The sequence below is a fragment of the Micromys minutus genome (genome assembly GCF_963924665.1).
Source record: "Micromys minutus genome assembly, chromosome: 12".
Lineage (NCBI taxonomy): Eukaryota > Metazoa > Chordata > Mammalia > Rodentia > Muridae > Micromys > Micromys minutus.
The window spans coordinates 13,992,162-14,016,184 of NC_137981.1; the positions used below are offsets into that span (position 1 = coordinate 13,992,162).

Sequence of the window (24,023 nt, forward strand, 5' to 3'; positions counted from 1 at the left end):
TACCACAACAATGACGACCACTTCCAATTGTTTCCTAGCTGGGGGGGAGGGGGGAGTACTGTTTGGACAAGGGAAGGGGGGGAGAGTCGGGGGAAATGCTTTTAGTGACAACAGCCCTTTCTAAATCTGGCTAGGGACTGGGTGCAGGTGGGGGATGGGGCGCCCTGCTGCCCCATATATATGGCCCCTGAGACCAGGTCTGGCTCTGAGCATTCTCCTGCTGTTTCTTTACTTGCTGCCCTCAGGTAGGAATGGGAGCTGGAGATCTTCCTCAGGGAAAAGGGGCTCCAGGTTCAGGAAGTGATTCCTCTAGAAGAGCAGGCTTCTGGCAGGACTTCATGTAGTGCCAGGTTATTATTGAATACTCCTGTGCAGATCTAACTGTGCATGCTTGTGCCATAGGAATGTGGGAGCCCAAGCGTTCCAAGGGGTGGAGGGGATATATCTATATGTGTATGTGGCCCAGAATGCAATAGCAGTGTGTGTGTGAGAGCATGTGTGTGCATGCGTGCACAAGTACAAGCCCACATGTCTTAAGCGTAAGGATCAGTTTATATTTTATCACATAAGATACATCATGCCTGGATATAAGCATTTTGGGGGGAAGAGGGACAGGATGGGGATGAATAATTCTGAAGAAAGCCAGTTCTGTGAATGTGTGTGGAAGCGTCTGACCGTACACGGAGGAATTATTACTACGTATGATATGACCCTGCATGTAGTCTCTGAAGCAGCTACTCACAGACATGCAGGGGTGTGTGTGTGGAGAGGGGGCTCTGCTGAAGAATGAACAGTCATGGGAGCCTGCCTATGTGCAGGGCTGTTGCACACAAACACTGTGGGGAGCATGCAGCTGAGGATGGAAGGAAGTTTATGTTCATGTCAAGTGTGTGCACAAGCTGCAGGCATGCATGTTCATCAGAGCGTGTGCAGGGGACACTGGGGTGCGCTAGGGTAGTTAGAGGGCCGTTAGGATCATGAAGCTTGAGTCTGAAGTCTGGACTCTGCCTCTTGTCTTATGCTCTGAGAAAAGTATGGCCTTCAGCCTTGACTTCTTCATGTGTCCAAGGGGCAACCGCTGAGTAAAACAGTAAAAGTGTCTGGACAAATGTTTTGTATGTGGCTCAAAGAAAGGAAGATGGGTACAGGTAAGGGTAGAACAGCCCCTAAAGGAGGAGGCCTGTGGCTTAAAGCCACTGAAAGCTGTTAGTTTTTGAGAGAAAGGAACTAGAGCTCTTAAGGAAGGATGGCAGTGACCAGAAAGGCTGAGGAGCACTGCTGATCACTCTTCCTTGTGCCGAAGAACAGAGCCAGAGAGGAGGGAGGTGCACTAGCCAGCTTGGGCCACAGCCTACCCTGACACAGTCTCTTCCCTTCCTCCAGTTCTACAGGCCTGGGCCTACCTTTTTATCACTAGACACATTTGAGAATCCAAGGTGAGAAAAGCTGACATCTAAACGTTGGGGGATCTGGGAAAACTGGAGGTACTAGCCCAAAGCCCAAAGCCAGGAATGCCCCTTTCTACCTGTTTAGACAATGGCCTGGTTTTCTGAAGCTCCGTACTCATGGCCAGTGAGGGTTGGGGTCTGTTAACAGTCAGACATTGATGCAGAGTTCTGTCCGTGCGAGAAGGCCAGGATACACCCAAAGAGTGCCCCGGTTGAACAAAAGTAAAGCTGTCCCCTTTGCCTGGCTCAGCTATCAGGCTACTCTTTGGACTAGGGGTTAGCTTGAAGAAAGGCAAGTTCCCGAGTGCTGAGCATGGTGCTGAGGGGAGAGCCCAAGGTTGGGAGGAAGGGCGTATAGGTAACAGCTGCTCCTCACCAGGTTCGGCCATGGCGGATGCGGAGATGGCTGCATTTGGGGCTGCAGCCCCCTTCCTGAGAAAGTCTGAGAAGGAGCGGTTGGAGGCCCAGACCAGGCCCTTTGACCTCAAGAAAGATGTTTTTGTGCCTGATGACAAAGAAGAGTTTGTCAAGGCCAAGATTGTGTCTCGAGAGGGTGGCAAAGTCACCGCAGAGACAGAGAATGGCAAGGTAGGTGTCAAGACTGGTGTGAGAGGGCACTCAAGAGAGCCCCACACCTGGGGTGCCCAAAGAGGGAACACGCGTGCATACCTGAGGACCCCCAAGCTTCCTGTCCTTTGGGTAGGATGAGGGTTCAAACTTTCCCAAAAGTCTCCTTACTCCCAACATGCAGTCCCCTCTCAGCCATACACCATCCCCCCTACTCTGTACCTTGCCTTACTGCCTTCATGCTAAGAGAGCAGGACAGACACAGGCTGATAGGAGAGCATGCATGGGCTGTTACAGACGGTGACCGTGAAGGAGGACCAGGTGATGCAGCAGAACCCTCCCAAGTTCGACAAGATCGAGGACATGGCCATGCTGACCTTCCTGCACGAGCCGGCTGTGCTGTACAATCTCAAGGAGCGCTACGCCTCTTGGATGATCTACGTGAGTACAGCTCCGGTCCATCCCAGAACCTAGAGCTTCCTGAGCAACTGCAGTCTCCTGAAGCCAAGCCACTGCCTACTGCCTGGTCTGTGTTCAGGAAGCACGGCACGCTACGTCAGCCCCTGCTCTTTTGGCTCAGTTATACCACTGGAAGGATTCTGAGCTTTGCCCTTTGCTTCCTTCGTCTCCTGGGGTCTGTCTCTAATTCTGACAACCACCCCTCACTTCCTCTTCCTTACCCCCAGACCTACTCAGGCCTCTTCTGCGTCACCGTCAACCCCTATAAGTGGCTGCCAGTGTACAATGCGGAAGTGGTGGCTGCCTACCGGGGCAAGAAGAGGAGCGAGGCTCCACCTCACATCTTCTCCATCTCTGACAACGCCTATCAGTACATGCTGACAGGTAAGCCCGGTGCCCTGACCCGGGTCCCCTCGACCTGATTTCCCTTCTGGACCCATTGCCTCTCCTCTTCTCTCTTCCAGATCGGGAGAACCAGTCCATCCTGATCACGTGAGCATAGCTCCAGAATCCCTAATCCCAGACCTCCCTGGGCAGGGGTGGGGTGGGGGTGTGGTGCGGAACCCAGACTCCTTTGCATGCACCTGTGCTCCTCTTTCTCTCTACCCACATGCCCGTCTCTTTCTTCTCCAATCTTTGCTCCAACTCCTTTCTCTGTGCCTTTCTCCCTTTCCGTCTTTCTCTTGCTTCCTTACCCATGTCTAACTCCTCATTCATGCATAAGCTCATTTGGAATGATCCAGGTATCTCCCTTCTTCATTTCCCTTACCTTTCCCTTCTGAAACCTTTTCTCTCCTCCCCACCTACCCTTCCCAAACAGCCCTCTCCTCCGATTGACCCCCTGTCCTCTGTGGCATCAATTTTTCTGCTTGCTAACCTGGTCCCATGTGCCGGTCTCTAGCACCTTCCTGATCAGAGCACCTCCTCTCCACTAGAACAGGTTCTCTCTCCTCACTCGTGGGTCTTAACCAGCGTTTTACTGCCTATTAAGCCTTTGCTTGTCACAACAGTGGAGAATCCGGAGCTGGTAAGACTGTCAACACTAAGAGGGTCATCCAGTATTTTGCTGTTATTGCTGCCATTGGGGACCGAAGCAAGAAGGACCAGACCCCAGGCAAGGTAGGCCTGCTGTCACCTAAGGGCCTGTACTACAGAAAGAGAGAAGACAGCTTTCACCTCCCATCCTTCTTGACCTCTTTCAGGGCACCCTGGAAGATCAAATCATCCAAGCCAATCCTGCTCTGGAGGCCTTTGGCAATGCCAAGACAGTCCGGAATGACAACTCCTCCCGCTTTGTGAGTGATACTTTGAACTTGGAACTTGGGTTGGCCGAAGGATGGCCTCAAATGTGAACCTTTCCCAGGCTCATTGCTACCCTCTTCCATCCATGTCTTCAGGGGAAATTCATTCGAATCCATTTTGGGGCAACAGGGAAGTTGGCATCTGCAGACATAGAGACCTGTAAGTTCCACGAATTTGCCAGGGCTTGTTTAGGCTGAGCCCATCCTGATTTTACAGCATCATCTCAATCTCTTGTGAACACACTTCTTAACGTCTCTACATCAGCCTGAGGCTTTCTCTGCCTTTCCTCTGCTATCAGTGCATGATTCCTTGGGGTTTCTCCCTACGATGCTATCTTTCCTTCTGCGTCTCTGACTCCACCTTCATGTGTTACCTCTGCATCCATACACTGGTCTCTCCCTTTGTCCTTTACTTGCCATGATCCCCATCCCTTTCCCTTCTTGTATCTCCATTCTAACCTCTCATTCCTCTCCTTCTATTTGCCTGTTCACAGACCTTCTGGAAAAATCCAGGGTTATTTTCCAGCTGAAAGCAGAAAGAGATTATCACATTTTCTACCAAATCCTGTCTAATAAAAAGCCTGAGCTTCTAGGTGAGTCAGACTGAGACCAGCTGTTTCCATGGCAACCTGGTCCTCTCTGCTTAAGGCTGGGTTCTGGCGGTATGCCATGGGCCCTGTGATACTTCTGGATTCAATCTTGGGGGTCAAGTCGAGTCCTATCTAAGCCTCTCCCTTGGCCCATTTGCTATAGCCAGCAGCCCCCAGGATAGCCAGGGGTTGTGCACATCTGAACCACATTTCCTCTACTCCTAGACATGCTGCTGATCACCAACAACCCCTACGATTATGCATTCATCTCCCAAGGAGAGACAACTGTGGCCTCAATTGATGACTCTGAAGAGCTCATGGCCACCGATGTAAGTATGTGAGCACTCAGTCACGGGGCGGACACTTAGTGGTGGCACATGCTGCCAGCTTAGGAACAGAGCCAAGACACTGCCTATCTGAGTTTTAAAGCGGCACACCCTCCTGGAGAGCTAGAACGCACCATGTGAACAGGATGTGCTAAGACACGTGCCACGAAGCAGGAGAATACACAGTATTTGCTGTTGTCAAACCACAGTGTGTAGGGAACCATGGGCAGGGAGACAGGAACGAGAGCCCTGTAGCTCCTGGGGGCTGAAGTGAGCTGTTGGGATACACATGAGGAGGAAAACCTAGGCAGGGAAAGGACACCTGACAATGGATGGTGGTAAGGCTGGGCCCGGATCGTCTACTGTCTGTCTTTGTTCCCGAGTCCCTCTCTGCTTGTAGGACTCTCATGCTTTACAGGGAGTAGGAAGACACATTCAGATTCTCTCTCCAGAGCATGAGGGTCTCATTTAACTGGCCACACTTTCTTTTCTGGGATTCGCTGATATGGGGGCTGCTTACAGAGCGCCTTCGATGTGCTGGGCTTCACTCCAGAAGAGAAGAACTCCATCTACAAGCTGACAGGCGCCATCATGCACTTTGGAAACATGAAGTTCAAACAGAAGCAGCGGGAGGAGCAGGCGGAGCCAGACGGCACTGAAGGTGAGAGGGAAGCCATGGAGTCACTGAGGACCACATGGGCCGCGTCTGCAAGAACAGCTCTACTAACTTCGCTACCTGCCTTTCCTTCCAGAGGCTGACAAATCCGCCTACCTCATGGGGCTGAACTCAGCTGACCTGCTTAAGGGGCTGTGCCACCCTAGAGTCAAAGTGGGCAACGAGTATGTCACCAAGGGACAGAATGTCCAGCAGGTGGGTTGTCTTTGGAAGATAAAGGGATGGCGGAGAGATCACAGCATGGTAGAATGTGAACCTTCAGGTTCATCCTCCCCGAGAGCCCATCTCATCTGGATTTCTTCCCTGCAGGTGTCATACGCCATCGGGGCACTGGCCAAGTCAGTGTATGAGAAGATGTTCAACTGGATGGTGACACGCATCAATGCGACCCTGGAGACCAAGCAGCCACGCCAGTACTTCATAGGTGTCCTGGACATCGCCGGCTTTGAGATCTTCGACGTGAGTCTGGGAGCCCTGGCTTGGGGCACTATTTGTTTCTTACCTACCCACTCAGAACTCCAGTCACCTGTAGATGGACAGCCATGGGCCAGGCATGGGGGGACTGGATAGAGCCAATCACTACCCCTGCCCTCAGGAGAAGCCCTACCTTTCCTGCCATGACCTGAGAGGGGACCAGCCATGCCTCTGCTGGGCTCGGGCAGGTGTGTGGCACAGAATCTGCCTGCCTGACTGGCTTCCTCACCCCTGCAGTTCAACAGCTTTGAGCAGCTGTGTATCAACTTCACCAATGAGAAGCTGCAACAGTTCTTCAACCACCACATGTTCGTGCTGGAGCAGGAGGAGTACAAGAAGGAAGGCATCGAGTGGACGTTCATTGACTTTGGGATGGACCTGCAGGCCTGCATCGACCTCATTGAGAAGGTGAGCCCTGTCTCCACCATCTGAGCCTTCCCCCTACACCTTACACAAAGCCTTCGGAATTTCAGATAAAGTGATGGCTCATCTGCCTTCGGAGGAGTTCAGTCTAAGTATCAGAGTCCTGTGTTGTTCAGAATATCCATGGCAGGCTACACACATCCAAGGATCTGAAAATGTGATGGTGGTATGGGGGGGTTATAAGAGTGTTTTGGTTTTTTTTGGTGTTTTTTGTTTTATTTTGGGATTTTGGTTTTTCAAGACAAGGTTCCTCTGTGTAGCCCTGACTGTCCTGGAACTGGCTGTCTAGTTCTGGATGGCCTTGAACTCAGGGATCCACCTGCCCCTGCCTCCTAAGTGCGTGTGCCATCACTACCTAGGTAGGGTATCTATGTTTAAACTCAGCATCACAGGGATCTGGGTGGTGGAGTATGACAGAGATATCAGAAGCAGCCACAAACTCAGATTCGGAAGAAAAAAAGAGTCTCTCTGACATCAACAAAAGTTCCCACTTGTGGAAACCTGGACAGGTGTCAGTGGTAGACATCTGGACAGGTGTCAGGTAGAAAGCTGTGACAGGTGTCAGGTAGACAGCTGGACAGATGTCAGTGATAGACAGATAGACAGGTGTCAGTGGTAGACAGCTGGACAGGTATCAGTGGTAGACAGGTGTGACAGGTGTCAGTGGTAGACAGATGGACAGGTGTCAGTGGTAGACAGATGGACAGGTGTCAGTGGTAGACAGGTGTGACAGGTTTCAGTGGTAGACAGACAGGTGTCAGTGGTAGACAGATGGACAGGTGTCAGTGGTAGACAGATGGACAGGTGTCAGTGGTAGACAGATGGACAGGTGTCAGTGGTAGACAGCTGGATAGGTGTCAGTGGTAGACAGATGGACAGGTGTCAGTGGTAGACAGACAGCTGCTATCCTGGTGCCAAGCCTGGTCTCTCCATATCCTACAGGCATGTCTGAGTAAATACAGACATACAGAAAAATATCTTTACTAAGTGAAGCTTACTCAATGATTCTCTCCCTACACTCTTAGCCCATGGGCATCATGTCCATCCTAGAGGAGGAGTGCATGTTCCCCAAGGCCACAGACATGACCTTCAAGGCCAAGCTGTATGACAACCATCTGGGCAAGTCCAGCAACTTCCAGAAGCCTCGCAATGTCAAGGGGAAGCAGGAAGCCCACTTCTCTCTGGTCCACTACGCGGGCACTGTGGACTACAATATCCTGGGCTGGCTACAGAAGAACAAGGACCCCCTCAACGAGACGGTGGTGGGTTTGTACCAGAAGTCCTCCCTCAAGCTGCTCAGCAATCTGTTTGCCAACTACGCTGGAGCTGATGCACGTAAGTACCCCTGGGCATTCGCACTCTAAGGTGTACGCCATAGTTCTGAGGCACATCGATTGCAAATCTCACCACTCCGCTTTCACGGTACGCCCCGAGGTGTACAGAATAGACTCAGTGAGATAGAGCTGGGTGGAGACGCTGAAGCTGCCATATTGAAAACCCTTGTCTGGTGGCCAAGAAAGACAAAATGTGAGGAGGAGCAATAGGTTTCCGCCCCTTTCCCTCCTTGCCTCTTTACGTGCCCACTAATTACCCTTCCCTCGACTTCCTTTCTCACAGCTGCGGACAAGGGCAAAGGCAAGGCAAAGAAAGGCTCGTCCTTTCAGACTGTGTCTGCTTTGCACAGGGTGAGTGTGTGCCCAGCTCCAGCCTCCCATGTCTCCCCATTCATTCTCCTGCCTCAGCCTTGGGTCCTGTTCGCCAGCTCCTCCCATCACCAGTTCTTCTGGGTCCTTTCCGTGTTGCTGTCTTTCTTCATCTCCTCTTCTCACCCCTTTTCACTTCTCATCTCCATCAACCTCTCCCATCACCCGTGTCTTCTCCGGCATCGTTTCCTCTCCTCGCTTCCCGCCTTCTCTCCTTTCTTCCCTCCTCTTCGCTTCCTACTTCTCCTTCCTTGCTCTTTATCCCGCCCTCTTTTTCTGCCACAGGAAAACCTGAACAAGCTGATGACAAACCTGCGCTCCACCCACCCTCACTTTGTACGCTGTATCATCCCCAATGAGACAAAGTCTCCAGGTGAGCCCACGAACTTGCTCTATCCTACTCTGAACACCCACTGTCTCAGAGATGGGACCTTGAGTAATCTCCAAGGCATGGTGGTTTCCAAGTCACATTCTTCTTCCAGCATTACCCTATGTTAGAAATGTACCTCAGAGTAAGGCACTTCTATGGTTACCACCTCATGAGTGACTTCCAGCCCTTAATGAGACAGCCAAGGAATATCTATCTGTTTTTAAACACTGGAAACAAAGTATCTGAACCCAGGTTCAGAGCCAGGCTTAGATTTTAGTTAGCTCAGTGACCTGCCCCGCATCCAATCTCTTAACCCATTCACATAGAATAAGAGACACGTCTGGGGCTGGAGAGATGATGGCTCAGTGGTTAGGAGCACTGACTGTTCTTTCAGAGGTCTCGAGTTCAAATCCCAGAAACCACATGGTGGCTCACAACCATCTGTAATGGGATCTGATGCCCTCTTCAGCTGTGTCTGAAGACAGCTACTGTGTACTTATATATAATAAATAAGTCTTAAAAAATACATCTGTCCTGAAACCACCCATGATAATAATAAGTGTAAATTATATAAAATAATAGATGAGAGAATATTTTGAGAACCTGGAGGACTTGTGTTAGTCCAACACCCTCCCCAATCATTTCTCTCCCTCCTGCTGCCCCAGGGGTGATGGACAACCCTCTGGTCATGCACCAGCTGCGATGCAACGGTGTGCTGGAAGGTATCCGCATCTGCAGGAAGGGCTTCCCCAACCGCATTCTTTATGGGGACTTCCGGCAGAGGTAAGGGGTACCCGAGGACTCACAGTCAGAGGTGGGCTGCCTTTGTGGGAGTTGGGGTCTACGGTGGCCCTGAAATACTGTAGGCAGGACAGACCCATGCAGAAGGCAAATGACTCTGAGAACTTCCTTCCCAAGGTATCGAATCCTGAACCCAGCAGCCATCCCTGAGGGGCAATTCATTGACAGCAGGAAGGGGGCTGAGAAGCTGCTGGGCTCCCTGGACATTGACCACAACCAGTACAAGTTTGGTCACACGAAGGTGGGTCTAGAGCTCTACATAATGGCTGTAAAGCAGGTAGCCATGCTGAGTGGTACTGCTGAGACTGGGAGGCAGACTCGCACAGGCTCCACCCTCTCCTTTCCCATCCCCTGGGTCAGACTAGAACGCACGGGTGACGGGTCCCTGGGAGCTTATTGAACATCCCCTCCCCCCCCCCCGCTCCTGTACCTTGGTCACCCTCCATTGATGCTGTGCCCACGTTGATTCTACCCACTTGCCCTCAGGTGTTCTTCAAGGCGGGGCTGCTGGGGCTGCTGGAGGAGATGCGGGATGAGAGGCTGAGCCGCATCATCACCAGAATCCAGGCCCAGGCCCGAGGTGTGCTTTCCAGAATGGAGTTCAAGAAGATACTGGAGCGCAGGTGAGAGGTCTCTATAGGAGATCCCCAACCCTCCTGAGGTTCAAGAGAAAGACTTCAGTGAGCCCAGTAGGAGGAAATCATTAGGAGGGAATCCTAGGAACACAAGCTGGTCCTTAGCTTTTGAAGAGAGGGCGAGATAAATGGAGGGAAGGTGGATTTATCTAGGAATAAGTGCCTCAGATGGGACGGGACAGGGGAAGCGCCACACCACTGTTCTCACTGCGCCTGCAGAGACTCGCTGCTGGTTATCCAGTGGAACATCCGCGCCTTCATGGGGGTCAAGAATTGGCCGTGGATGAAGCTCTACTTCAAGATCAAACCGCTGCTGAAGAGCGCAGAGACGGAGAAGGAGATGGCCACCATGAAGGAGGAGTTTGGGCGAGTCAAAGAAGCACTAGAGAAGTCTGAGGCTCGCCGCAAGGAGCTGGAGGAGAAGATGGTGTCCCTGCTGCAGGAGAAGAATGACCTGCAGCTCCAAGTGCAGGCGGTGAGGCCACATAGACATTGTTTTGTCCCCTGTGCTTTGGTCAAGATCCCCACAATCACACACCTCTCTGTGTAGGTGCATACAATCTTGTCCCTCCCAGGCTGAGGATTCTGGTAGCACACCTTCAAAGACTCCTCAGAAGGAGAAAAGATAAAAAAAAATAGAATCTTCCTTTAAACACACAGGCTTAGGCATATCTGGTGGCACACCCCTGTTACCCCAGCACTTGGGAGGTGGAGGCAGGAGAATCAGGAGTTCAAGATTACCATTGGTTATAGAGTGAATGCAAAGTCAGCCTGGGCCATAAGAAATTCTGTCTAAAAAAATATACTTGTACACACACACATACACACACACATACACACAAATTTCTTCATTTTAGATGGGAGCTACCTGCCTATCTCGTAGGTTAAAATTCACAGAGTATAACATCAGCAAATGCAGTTCTTAAAAGTGAGGAGAAGGCCATGTGAAGACTGAGTTTCCTCCTCTGCACCTTTCCCTAGTGCCCCCAAGTTAGACCATCCTAAACCTGCCTCCTTGGCCTCCTGAGGCTCTTCTCAGCTGAGAACAAGCCGGAGTCCCTCCCCTATCTGGCTACTGTATCTCTCCCCTCCACCTATGAAGACAAGGGTCTGTCCTCTCTGACCAGCCTCCCTTTCTGGTCCTTGCCCCCAGGAACAAGACAACTTGGCAGATGCCGAGGAACGCTGCGACCAGCTGATCAAGAACAAGATCCAGCTGGAGGCCAAGGTGAAGGAGATGACCGAGAGGCTGGAGGATGAGGAGGAGATGAACGCTGAGCTCACTGCCAAGAAGCGCAAGCTGGAAGACGAATGCTCGGAGCTCAAGAGGGACATTGATGACCTGGAGCTGACGCTGGCCAAGGTGGAGAAGGAAAAGCATGCAACAGAGAACAAGGTGAGGCCAGCTCCCCCAGGTTTCAAAGCACAGCATGTTCCTTACGGTAGCATGGAGATTCCTCTAGGTGTCCCCAGGATGGTGTCCTTTGTCTCAAAGGGAAAGTGGGATTTCTGTTTTGTAGGTGAAAAACCTGACAGAAGAGATGGCTGGTTTAGATGAGATCATTGTCAAGCTGACCAAGGAGAAGAAAGCTCTGCAAGAGGCTCACCAGCAGGCTCTGGATGACCTTCAAGCTGAGGAAGACAAGGTCAACACACTGACCAAGGCCAAGGTCAAGCTGGAGCAGCAGGTGGATGATGTAAGCAGATGGGGTATTATGGGCTTAGTACTTCTAAGTACTAAGTGTGTCTTTCTGTGTTGAGAGGTGTGTGTGAATGGGTGTGCTTGGGTGTGGGGGTTGTGGTACTGTAAAGTCTTTGGTCTATTGATGTCCTCCCAGAGTAAAACTGGGACTAGAAAGCAGGAGGGTTATCGATGTAAAAAAATGTATCTAATCTCACTGTTATGACCAAGAACGGGGGTAGCTATTTTGTTTTGTTTTGTTTTTGCATTTTTCAGACAGTTTTTTTCTGTGTAGCCCTGACTGTCCTGGAACTCATTCCATAGATGATGCTGACCTCAGACTCCTACCTCTGCCTCTTGAGTGCCGAGGTTTAAGGCATGTGCCACAATGCCTGGCCTGAGCTGGCATTTTATTAAAGTGAAAAATTTAAACGCACGTAGCTTTGTCTTTAACTACAGAGTTTAGAGGATTATCACATAAGAACACTGTATGTCTCTTCAGTACATTGTTAGACTCTTCGGGGGAGGATCTTTGCAGAGTCTTGTCTCAAACTACCATTGTTCCCTCAACCGTGCCTCTGCCCATGGACTCCCTTTTACTCTGCTCTAGTAACGCAGTATCTGTCTCAGTCGCAGGACTCAGAGCTCCCCTCAGATGGGCACTTGAGTTTACTCAGTTTTGTGTCTCCAGCACCCTGCACAGAGCCTGGAACCCGTAGGTACTTACAGAATGCTGAATGAATGATTATGGCTCTGGATTCTCATCCCACATTCATTCATTCACAAAATAATCTATAACCTTTCAGTCTAGACATTCTCATGGTTCCCTGGAAATGTTGGTCCTCTCTAGGGAAGTATCCAAAGTCCTGGATTCTCTAGGGATTTATAAAATATAGATGAACAAGACTCAGGTGAGGAGGTCCTACCTTGTGGCCCATGACTGGCTCTTCTCCATGGCAGCTGGAGGGATCCCTGGAGCAGGAGAAGAAGGTGCGCATGGACCTGGAGCGAGCAAAGCGGAAGCTGGAGGGTGACCTAAAGCTGACCCAGGAGAGCATCATGGACCTGGAGAATGACAAGCAGCAGTTGGATGAGCGACTCAAAAAGTACGGTGTTCCATGCTGCCAGGGCCCTTTACCCAGCCCAGCTCACCACAGAACATGCTGACCCAAGCAAGGGCCATCCTAAGAGACAACGGATGCTCAAACTAAGAGCAAAGGCTCCTTAACCCAAGGTCCCAAGGTCCTCCCTAGCAAGGAGTCTCACTTGGATGTCTCAAGCACCTTGTCCCGCTAGCCCCTTGGGACAGGTGAAAAATAAAGGCTTGCTTCCTTTTGTGAGCACTTGGTCAGACAGGAAGGAAGGCTGCACATAATTTCAAAGGAATTGCTCTGCTGTTCAAGCGATGAAGGGGTCGAGTCACTTCTTTTTCCTAGGTAGAGTGTAGTCCCAGTCTTTATTGCCAATCCTTCCCAAAGGTGAGCACACAGACTTGGTGAAAAGTGAGCTGCAAAATCATGTTTTGTTACTTGAGGATCTTACAGTACTTCAACTTGTATTTGCACAGGAGTCTTTACGCTTTCCGAGGCACAAAATTTGCTAAATGAATGAATGAATGAATGAATGAATGAAGTACATATGGTCCTAATGGGTTTTCAACCTCTTTTTTTATATTTTATTTTTAACTGCATGTGTGTGTGTGTGTGTGTGTGTTTTACGCACATGCATGTGAGCGCATTGCTCACAGAAGTCAGAAGAGCGCAGAGACCCCCTGGCTGGCCTATGAGGCAGAGTTGGGAGCTGCAGGGTGAGCACTGAGAACCAATCTTGCTTCTCCTGGAGGAGCAGCGCTCTCTCCTGCTCTCTACAGCAGCCTGCTCAGAGTACTTACAAAGATGGTGGCTGTCACCCTATGTTAACAAAGAGCTAGCTAGGGCCCAGAAAGATTAAGGAGTGGAGTGGGAAGTGGGCATGGTCAAGGTACATGATCCAGGTGTGAGAAACCATCTTTATGAAACCCAGCACTATGTACTGTGAATACACACCTTTAAAAAGGGGAGGGGGTGACTGAGTTGCCTAAGCTAACAGTGACAAGTTAAAGACCACAGCACCAGAGAGAAAGAAAAAGGACCTTTGCAATGGTTTCATTACTTCACAGAGGAGAAAACTTGGGATAAGAGGGGAAAGCCTGGGCTGGAGAGATGGCTCAGTGGTTAAGAGTCCTGACTGTTCTTCCAGAGGTCCTGAGTTCAATTCCCAGCAACCACAATGTGACTCAAAACCATCTGTAATGGAATCTGATGCCCTTTTCTGATGTGTCTGAAGACAGTGACAGTGTACACTCATACATTAAATAAATAAATACCTCCCCCACCAAATCTTTTTACAAAAAAAGAGGGGAGAGTTCCACAGAGCGCCACCCTGCTACAGGGCTTTTCACTACATTTACTGGACTTGAACCCGACAGCAGGTGTTACCCTTTAGGCATCCTAAGTCAGTCTTGGAAGTATTTTTTTTTGCATGTCCTCTATTGGTTTTATAGTTTCCAATCTCTGGTGGATACTCCAAGTGCCTACCTGGCCTGCTACCCAACCCCTTTCCTCCCTACAGGAAGGACTTTGAGTTAAACGCACTCAATGCCAGGATTGAGGATGAGCAAGCCCTGGGTAGCCAGCTGCAGAAGAAGCTCAAAGAGCTTCAGGTAATGCCAGGGGCTCCAGTTGAATGTGGCTTCCCTGGCTGGCTCTCAGCTTCCCTGGAGCCCTCAGGGTATGGTACTCCTGCATCACAGAACTGTGTGCCTGCAAAAGGAGATGAAATGAACAACGCTTCCTATAGGGAGCACCTGGTTGGGGCTTATATGATTCCAAGGAAGACCCAGGAAGAGATCCCGGGAGAGGAGAAAGGTCTAGATGGCAGGTCTCCTGGTTTCTTGTCTCAGTCTGTGTAGTCAAGAGATCGGGGACCGCCACTGCAGAATCTCCATGCCCACCCTGTCCCCTGGTGACTTTAAAGTCCCCTTCAGTCTTTATGGTTCTTTCCTCTGTAGCAGGCATTGAATTAGGTCTTCAGCTGTTTGGTCAAACAGGTGTGATTTTCTCAGTTACACTTTTGCTACATTTCCCCCACTAAACTGCTTGTAAAAACCCACGAGACACATTGTTTTTCTCTTTTTTGTCCTTCTCTAAAAGATCTGCTTCCTTCTAATGTAGAGAATGTTCAATGCCTGAGCCTAAAGGAAAACGTACTGGGCTGTGCAAGACACTTTCTCCCAAATCCTTCTATGTCCCCCTCTCCAGTAATTCATCAGACTTACTTAATGTTCTCATGGGCTAGGGGTCTTTTGGAGCCCCAGGAGGGGTGCAGGAGGCAGGTCCGAACCTCTGTGTCCCTGACTAGGCACGCATCGAGGAGCTGGAGGAGGAGCTGGAGGCCGAGCGCACAGCCAGGGCCAAGGTGGAGAAGCTGCGCTCTGACCTGTCCAGGGAGCTGGAGGAGATCAGCGAGAGGCTGGAGGAAGCCGGCGGAGCCACATCTGTGCAGATCGAGATGAACAAGAAGCGCGAGGCCGAGTTCCAGAAGATGCGGCGGGACCTGGAGGAGGCCACGCTGCAGCACGAGGCCACAGCCGCGGCCCTGCGCAAGAAGCACGCCGACAGCGTGGCCGAGCTGGGCGAGCAGATAGACAACCTGCAGCGGGTGAAGCAGAAGCTGGAGAAAGAGAAGAGTGAGTTCAAGCTGGAGCTGGATGACGTCACCTCCAACATGGAGCAGATCATCAAGGCCAAGGTGGGCGCTCCCAGCAGCCCCCTCCTCTAATCCTCTCCATCTGCTTCCGGTGCTGTTCCTCGTTCTTCCTTGACCTTGACGGCTCGTCTGGTTGTCCCCTTACCCTCCATGGTTTTCTCTTTAATTGCAATCCTTACTCCATTTTAGTTTTTTCCTGCACCTCCCCTGTAACTTTTTCCTCCTCAGGCTAACCTGGAGAAGATGTGCCGGACCTTGGAAGACCAGATGAATGAGCACCGGAGCAAGGCTGAGGAGACACAGCGTTCTGTCAATGACCTCACCAGTCAGCGAGCCAAGCTGCAGACAGAGAACGGTGAGAGCCCCAACCTCCTGAGCAGTCCTGGCCTTGGGTGGACACGCCCCTCACATGCCCACAGACTCTCCAGAGAAGGGAGCCTAAGGATTAGGGGCAGGGTTGAGGGTACCTTGGTGCTTTCCCAGGGGAGTTGTCCCGGCAACTGGATGAGAAGGAGGCTCTGATCTCTCAGCTGACCCGAGGCAAGCTCACGTACACCCAGCAGCTGGAGGACCTCAAGAGGCAGCTGGAAGAGGAGGTCAAGGTGAGGTCTGGGGGGCCCAAGCATAGAATGCACCAATTGGTCTGAATCTGGATTTCTTTCTTCTCTGAGAATGAGGCTTGTCTGGTCCAACATTCTCTACAAACTGTAAAAATGAAGTATTAACCCAGCCTTTATCAAGTATCTGTTTCCCAGGCTGAGAGAGTACCTTTGTCCTCCTACTGCCATGCAGGGGTGGGGGTGGGTGGGTAAGGCGGGCAGAAAATTATCCAAAGCAGCAATTCTCAACCTCTGGGCTGCAACCTTTTGGGGGTTGTATATTAGATATCATGCATATTAGACATTTACATTAAGATCTAGAACAGTAGTAAACTACACTTATGAAGTAGTAATAAAAATAATTTTACGGTTGAGGGTCAGCACAACGTGAGGAACTGTATTAAAGGTCACAGCATTAGGAAAGTTGAGAGCCACTGGTCTGAGGAGATGGGTTCTGGCCTTCTTGGGTGCAGATATGAGGTGCAGGGGCTACACAAAATGGTCACAGGATTATGAGAGCAACCCGAAGCCTGGAGAAAGAAAGCCGGAGCCTATCCCTAGCACGGTGCTGAGTTCGTGGTAAAGAGTTCTTAAAACTCATAGGGCTATGGCTGGGGAGATAGCTCAGTCAGTAAAGTGCTTGCTGCGGGAACATGAAAATGTCTGGGCCTGAGTTCGGTTCCCAGTGCTGAGAAGGCAGAGACAGGCACTGTAGCTGCTCTTTATTACTTTGTGAATTCCTTCTCCCCCTACCCTTCTCCACCCCTTTTCTTCCACACTCAACACTAGATAAGAGAGAAAAAAATGATAGAGGAGAAAGGAAAGAGACCCCTGAAAAATGTCAGGAGTCAGAAAGGGGGTGACATTATTGTTAGACTACTTCCTGCTGATTAGGTGTGTTGAGTTGCTTGGGGCAAGTTTGATTTTCATCATCAAGATATCTAATCATTTTCTCTTCCTCCTTCTCTTCTTTCTTTTCTTCTTCCTCTTCTTTCTTTTCTTCCTCTTCCTCCTCTTCTTCCTCTTCTTCCTCCTCCTCCTTCTCTTCCTCCTCTTCTTCTTCTACTTTCTTCTTTGCACAAGACTACTTAACAAACCATGAGCAACAGCAACAGTGACCAACAACCCCCAACATCCAACCCCATCTCTCTGGGCCCTAGCATTTCTATACCCTCCAAAACGTCCCTAGAATTCCAAATATCACACAATTGCAGGAACCTTTTGCAGCTGGCAAAATCACAGCCCTGCTAGAGCATGAGCCAAATCATAATCAGCTGCTGTGGACAGCCTGAAGCAGCCCCATACTCCACACCTGGGATTAAAACAAACACACACTCTTCTTTCTTTCTTTCTTTTTTTTTTTTTAAGAAACCAAAATTCTAAAATTATCACTGTACAGGAAGATCTCTTGGACTGACAGGCAGCCAGCCCAACCATGTTGGTGATTCCTACGTCTCAGTAACAGGCTTTGCCTCAAAAAAATATGATAGACAGGGTCTGTGAAATGATACCCATGGTTGACTTCAGGCCTCCCTACACATGTAGAAACACCCCAACTCTTCCTCATGAAACCTCAAAGCTTAGGACTAACCTACCTCTTCTAGTGTGGTGATCTTAAGGGAAACTTCTTGATGTCTCTGTTTGCACCTGTAAATGTACTGGGGGATCAGATCTGCTGCAAGGAGCATCGGGCAGTGGGCACAAGAACTTTGTGAACAGTGCAGCACAGATTTACCATTTAGGGTCATCCTTGCTCAGCAAGCCACTCCAGGTTCACTGGAGGTAGATGTGGTCAAGGGAACATGTTGAGACTGCGGTAAAGGGATGGCAGAGAGAAAAAATAATCCACTTCCTTGATGCCCACCTCTTCCCAGGCCAAGAACGCCCTGGCCCATGCACTGCAGTCAGCCCGGCACGACTGTGACCTGCTGCGGGAACAGTACGAGGAGGAGACAGAGGCCAAGGCTGAGCTACAGCGTGTCCTGTCCAAGGCCAACTCAGAGGTGGCCCAATGGAGGACCAAGTATGAGACCGACGCCATACAGAGGACGGAGGAGCTGGAGGAAGCCAAGTGAGTCCTGGGTAGCCGGCCCTGGCTGAGGCTTCTTTGCAGCCCAGTCTGATACTCAATAGTCCACATGTAGAGGACTCTTAGGCACCCCCACCTCCTGCTCCTCTCAGGGAAGCTTTTTGCTCGCGTTATGTTTCTCATCCGAATATAAGACGAACAAAAGGTTTGTCTGAGGGCCGAGTGCTCCCACCTGGGGTGCGGTGCTGTAGGGAATGGGGCTGGTGCAGCCGAGGAGGATCAGGCTCACGGTCCTCACGAGCTCTCTAAGTCTTCATGCTCAGCTACTAAGATTTGCCTGCCAAGTTCCCAGCCTCCGAAGCCTGACCTCAGGCTTTTCTGAATGCTTCTAGGTAGTCAGGGTTAGTCTTTTGAAAGTCACATGTTTTCCTCTTGTCCAAACCTACCTCCTCCATCCTCCCCATCCCTCTCTTCCTGGCCACCCTCCCTATTCCCCCTGCTGCAGGAAGAAGCTGGCTCAGAGGCTTCAGGAGGCAGAGGAGGCAGTCGAGGCCGTGAACGCCAAGTGCTCCTCCCTGGAGAAGACCAAGCACAGGCTGCAGAACGAGATCGAGGACCTGATGGTGGACGTGGAGCGCTCCAATGCCGCCGCCGCAGCCCTGGACAAGAAACAGAGGAACTTCGATAAGGTAGGCCCACCATGGACACTGTGCCTGCTGGTGGTGGCCAGAGCATGCTCCTTGGAGGCAGGGGAGGAGGGCTGAGACAGGACAGGGGCCTGGGGTAGCTCTGGACACAGTGCTCATCCCTACAGATCCTGGCTGAGTGGAAACAGAAGTATGAGGAGTCACAGTCAGAGCTGGAGTCTTCCCAGAAGGAGGCGCGCTCCCTGAGCACAGAGCTCTTCAAGCTCAAGAACGCCTATGAGGAGTCTCTAGAGCACCTGGAGACCTTCAAGCGGGAGAACAAGAACCTCCAGGGTGGGCGAGCTCAGGGGCAGGGAAGGGCTGGAGGGAAGGGGAAGGGCCGTGTCCCCATGTCTGAGGGCCCCAATGGAAGTCTAGGCAAAGGAGCATGGCCCTACCTTATTGAGACCACAGAAATTTCTGACTGAGTCACTATGTGCCCACGCAGAGGAGATCTCAGACTTGACTGAACAGCTGGGCTCAACTGGGAAGAGCATCCATGAGCTGGAGAAGACCCGAAAACAACTGGAAGCCGAGAAGCTGGAGCTGCAGTCGGCCCTGGAAGAGGCTGAGGTGGGCATGCAGGAGAGAGCGGGGTTAGTTAGTGACTAGGATCTAGACCTTGGTCCCTGTCCATTGCCAGGGTCTAGGATGGTGCTGGGCATAGCAGGCACCCAGCGAACATCCGTCAATGTCAGATAGTTCAAGGTTACTCAGGTTCCTTCATGCAAACATTTTATTTACCGTACCTTAGAGGAGCTCCTATTTCAGTTCATTCCCCTCTGCACCCTGCCTGCCTGTTTGCTACACTCTGTGTTTCATTGCCTCTGTTTCCTTGGCAACACATTTCATTTTCCTCTTTGTCTTCAAAGCCGCTTTCCTCCGAGCCCCTGGGAGTCTGCGTCCCCTCCTCTTCAGCTTGCTTTCATTTCTCTTGTACACACTCTCCTATTTCCTCCCTCGGGACCTCTTATGGAGCCATTCTCGAAATGCTCTCTGCCCCACAGTTTTTAGACAGACCCTTGCTTCCGTCCTGGTCTCTGGCTATCTGCCTGCAAAACTCTTTCCCCTCACACCCTTTCCAGGCCTCGCTGGAACACGAGGAGGGCAAGATCCTCCGAGCCCAGCTGGAGTTCAACCAGATCAAGGCAGAGATCGAAAGGAAGCTGGCAGAGAAGGATGAGGAGATGGAGCAGGCCAAGCGCAACCACCTGCGGGTGGTGGACTCCCTGCAGACCTCCCTGGACGCCGAGACCCGGAGCCGCAATGAGGCCCTGCGGGTGAAGAAGAAGATGGAGGGCGACCTCAACGAGATGGAGATCCAGCTCAGCCACGCCAACCGCATGGCTGCTGAGGCCCAGAAGCAAGTGAAGAGCCTCCAGAGCTTGCTGAAGGTACTCAGAGGCGTCTGGAAACAGGAGGTCACCTCACCCATGGCTTCTATCAAGGCTAATTAGGTGGTAGGGACACTGGCTCTCCCTGCTCACGCCATCACTGTAGTGAAATCTGACAGGACAACCCCGAGCAACCACAACGGCCCAGCACTCACACCAAATTCTGCGTGACAGCTTCGTGAAGGCACCGCAGCCAGTTCTCTAGCTCACACTCATTTCTCTGATCCCCAGGACACCCAGCTCCAGCTGGACGACGCAGTCCATGCCAACGACGACCTGAAGGAGAACATCGCCATCGTGGAGCGGCGCAACAACCTGCTGCAGGCGGAGCTGGAGGAGCTGCGGGCCGCGGTGGAGCAGACAGAGCGGTCTCGGAAGCTGGCAGAGCAGGAGCTGATTGAGACCAGTGAGCGGGTGCAGCTGCTGCACTCGCAGGTGAGGGGGGACCCTGTGCATCCCTGAGCTCCGCAGATGACAGACAGGGGAAGGAGCCCCTCAGAGACGCCCAGTGGTTTTCCTGTTCTGCCACTCTCTTCCCAGAACACCAGCCTCATCAACCAGAAGAAGAAGATGGAGACGGACCTGACCCAGCTCCAGACAGAGGTGGAGGAGGCAGTGCAGGAGTGTAGGAACGCAGAAGAGAAAGCCAAGAAGGCCATCACAGATGTGAGTCCCCCACCCTGCCCACCCACTCCAGACCAGCATCTCCCTAGCATGGGCAGTGAGCAGACCACAGGCCCCCCCTCTCCCGTGCACAGGCCGCCATGATGGCAGAGGAGCTGAAGAAGGAGCAGGACACCAGCGCACACCTGGAGCGCATGAAGAAGAACATGGAGCAGACCATCAAGGACCTGCAGCACCGGCTGGACGAGGCAGAGCAGATCGCCCTCAAGGGCGGCAAGAAGCAGCTGCAGAAGCTGGAGGCCCGGGTCCGGGAGCTGGAGAACGAGCTGGAGGCTGAGCAGAAGCGCAATGCGGAGTCGGTGAAGGGCATGAGGAAGAGCGAGAGGCGCATCAAGGAGCTCACCTACCAGGTTGGGCACTACTACAATCACAGGTCTTACGGTGACAAGAGCCAGAGCCACAGTGACAAGCAACCAACTTTGCTACCTTTCCCTAGCCAGAGCTGGCATGCACCACCCCCCCCATGTCCTTCCGCCCTGTCCTATCATAGCCAACTCTTGTCCCCAGGCCCAGAAGGCCATTGATTGAGCTTCATAGCTGTGTGCTCCACCTTGACATTCACCCTCAGCCCATCCTTCAGAGATGGGCTCTAGACAGGCACCGTTTCAAGCAGCAATACCCTTCTATAGCAGATAATTTATAGCCAGGCCTGCTACCAAAGACACCGAAGCCGTTCAGATAAGTCTCAAAGTGTTTCAGGTACCCAGGGCAGCATAACCCCAGCTTCCCATAGCTCTCCCTCAGAGTTTATTTGTCTTTCTGTCTAGCATGCTACACCTGCTAAGGACACTTTGTCCTCAGCCTAAGATCAAGTTCGTGTCATCCCATGGCAGCCTAGTAAATTCCATCATGCTTACAGCCCCAGAGTCAATCCCTGTACATGCTGGGCCCAGAGCCAGTGGGTTTATGCTCCGTGGCGTTCCAGGGCCTTCAGGGTCCCTGCTCCCTAGGATGACGTAAGTCACCGCACTTTCAGGCATCCCGTTAGCTTATTGGGTTCTCTCTTCACAGAGTTATTTAAAACACTCACATTCTAAGTGAGCTTACTGGTGCATGCCTATGACCCCAATATCCAGGAAGCTGAGGCAGGAGGGTCACGTCTTGGCTACATAGAGGCCACGTCTCACAAAAGATGCCCCTTGAGTAAGAACTTAGAAGCAAATCCAGATGTTCTGTGAGGGCCAGAGAGCAAGCATTGACTCAGCATGTAGGATTTGGAATGAAGAAGACAAGAGAAGCCGTGGTGGGGTGCTGCCCTCTAGGTCCATGCACTCTCACCTCCTTCCCTCCTCTGACTCACAGACAGAGGAAGACAGGAAGAACCTACTACGGCTGCAGGACCTGGTGGACAAGCTGCAGCTCAAGGTGAAGGCGTACAAGCGCCAGGCTGAGGAGGCGGTGAGTGACCGTACTGGGTTGGAGTCAGGAGGAGGGACATACGGTGCCAGCCCTCCTAGACTGAAGGCTAAGAGACCCTCCTTACACATTCCCAATATTGCTCATAGGAGGAGCAGGCCAACACCAACCTGTCCAAGTTCCGCAAGGTGCAACACGAGCTGGATGAGGCAGAGGAGAGGGCGGACATCGCCGAGTCCCAGGTCAACAAGCTGCGGGCCAAGAGCCGGGACATTGGTGCCAAGGTGGGTTCCTCCCCTGGACCTCACTTGTCACCTCCCACAGGGGCATAACTCCACTGTCCCCTCAGACAGTTCCTAGCTGAACCACAAAGCCCCGAAAGCTAAGGCTGAGTGAGTTCCCAGTGACATCTAAGGTCCTCTGTGACCTCATTTGCAGTGATTCTGGGAACCCCAGATCAAGAGGCATCAGATGTACAGCCCCAATTTATGCACACCTGTTAGATCCTAGTCCACTGTGTCCATTCCCACTTCCTTCTGCCTCCTATCCCTGAAACTCAACCATGGAGAGAACATCCCAAGTGCTACCCTGGTCTCACAGAGGTAGCTTCCATCCAGCCTACTCAATAACCCTTACATCCAGAACTTTCTCCTTCCACACTGAGCCCTGGAAACATATCCCTGCCCACAGAAGGGATTCGGCAAGTCACACAAGGGTCTCCACCTACCAGACGCCCTTGTCTCAACTTCTGGTTCCATGAACTGTCCCGACAATGCTGGCTTCCCTGGAGCTAATTTGGACTTTGTTTTATTTCAAAAGGGCCTGAATGAGGAGTAGACCATGTGCTGCCCAACCCTAAGTGTGCCTGGGAAGCCCCCAGACCTGGAGCCTTTGAAACAGCACCTTAGGCGGAAGCAGAATAAAACAATTTTCTTTAAAGCCAAAATCCTGTCTCTAGACTCTTCTTCACTGACCTGGGTCTCTGGGGGTCTAGGGTGAGGAGGTGGGGCTCGGAAGAAGGAGGGGAAATGGCGAAGGCTGCTCCCCAAGACTCTGTGAGGTACTGAGCCTTCCTGGTTCAGCACTGGCTCACAGATCCTCCTCCTGCTAAGTGTAGCAAGAAGGGGTGCCTCCCACTCATCAGGAGTGCTGAGCCCATCCCCCACCCACCTACATGCCGGTTCCAATCAGGGTTCTGCACTGACAGTATGCAGATCTGGGCCACAGGAGGCCTGGAGTGTAGGAACTGATCAGCAACTTTTCAGTCTGCAGAGGTATGACCCCCTTGGTAAACATAGTAATGTCCCCTTAGACCTCCATCCCAGGCAGGTCTCTGGGAGGGCACAGGATGACAGATGTGGTCACATGGCATTCCAAACACAGCTATCCACAGTGGTCCTTGCCTCTGCCACTTAGGCAGAAGGACAGCAACCTTAGCCTACCTTTCTTTCTTCTTCCCCGTCTTCCCAGGACCCACCCCTCCCCACACTCTATCTACGATATTAATTTTTCCCCTTCATTTCCCCACCATGGCTTCCATTTGCAAGGCTTTTAACCTCTGCAAGAGCTGTAAGATAGACTGTGGCCCTACATACGGCAAGCTATCTCAAGAGAAAGCAGGTTGGGCTGGAGAGATGGCCAAGATCACTGACTGCTCTTCCAGAGGTCCTGAGTTCAAATCCCAGCAACCACATGATGGTTCAAAACCATTTGTAATGAGATCTGATGCCCTCTTCTGGTGTGTCTGAAGACATAAATAAATAAATAAATAAATAAATAAATAAATAAATAAATAAATAGCAGGCAACAGAAGGACCAGATTTTGGAAGGGGGAGAACTAAATCCCTGGAGGGTGTGGAGAGAGAAAAAGGGGTGAGCAAGTCTGCTCCCGCTAAGCAAAACTAGTTCACCAGATGTTCTAACACAGCTGGGCTGTTGAGGGTAGGTTTAGGAATGTGGGTCTGGAAGACGATGGGATCTGAAGACATCTCTTTGAACCTGGTCCTGGGCTGGGCTGAATCTCCCCTCAACCTCACCCATAGACACACTTGTGCACAGCCAGACCCCTGTTCAA

The 24,023-nt window shown here is 51.6% G+C and overlaps 1 protein-coding gene across 2 annotated transcripts; it reads left to right on the forward strand.

Annotated features, from left to right (window-relative positions):
* Positions 1–208: 208 nt before the first annotated feature.
* On the forward strand, positions 209–22,895 carry LOC308427729 (myosin-7). 2 transcript variants are annotated; one of them, XM_080925920.1, is made up of 40 exons: positions 210–245; positions 1,384–1,436; positions 1,828–2,036; positions 2,313–2,456; positions 2,702–2,858; positions 2,939–2,966; positions 3,485–3,593; positions 3,677–3,769; positions 3,872–3,935; positions 4,270–4,368; positions 4,591–4,694; positions 5,214–5,352; positions 5,444–5,562; positions 5,677–5,826; positions 6,079–6,249; positions 7,290–7,599; positions 7,882–7,949; positions 8,253–8,340; positions 9,003–9,120; positions 9,256–9,379; positions 9,625–9,761; positions 9,993–10,248; positions 10,927–11,169; positions 11,294–11,470; positions 12,415–12,560; positions 14,065–14,155; positions 14,854–15,243; positions 15,430–15,556; positions 15,685–15,803; positions 17,675–17,871; positions 18,335–18,518; positions 18,644–18,809; positions 18,964–19,088; positions 19,601–19,909; positions 20,141–20,344; positions 20,450–20,575; positions 20,668–20,943; positions 21,896–21,991; positions 22,099–22,233; positions 22,769–22,895. In XM_080925920.1, the coding sequence occupies exons 3-40, from the start codon at positions 1,836–1,838 to the stop codon at positions 22,784–22,786; spliced, it is 5,808 nt and encodes a 1,935-aa protein (XP_080782046.1). In that variant the 5' UTR covers positions 210–245; positions 1,384–1,436; positions 1,828–1,835; the 3' UTR covers positions 22,787–22,895. The 2 variants fall into 2 exon arrangements, with proteins under 2 accessions (XP_080782045.1, XP_080782046.1); XM_080925919.1 differs by having other exon boundaries at positions 209–245; positions 5,444–5,826.
* The last annotated feature ends 1,128 nt before the right edge of the window (positions 22,896–24,023 follow it).

Coding starts and splice junctions, on each gene's coding strand:
- LOC308427729 (XM_080925919.1), top strand. CDS start 1,836: ATGGCGGATGCGGAGATGGCTGCATTTGGGGCTGCAGCCCCCTTCCTG. Junction 2,967..3,484: donor AACCAGTCCATCCTGATCAC/GTGAGCATAGCT, acceptor TTGTCACAACAG/TGGAGAATCCGGAGCTGGTA. Junction 20,576..20,667: donor CCAAGAAGGCCATCACAGAT/GTGAGTCCCCCA, acceptor TCCCGTGCACAG/GCCGCCATGATGGCAGAGGA.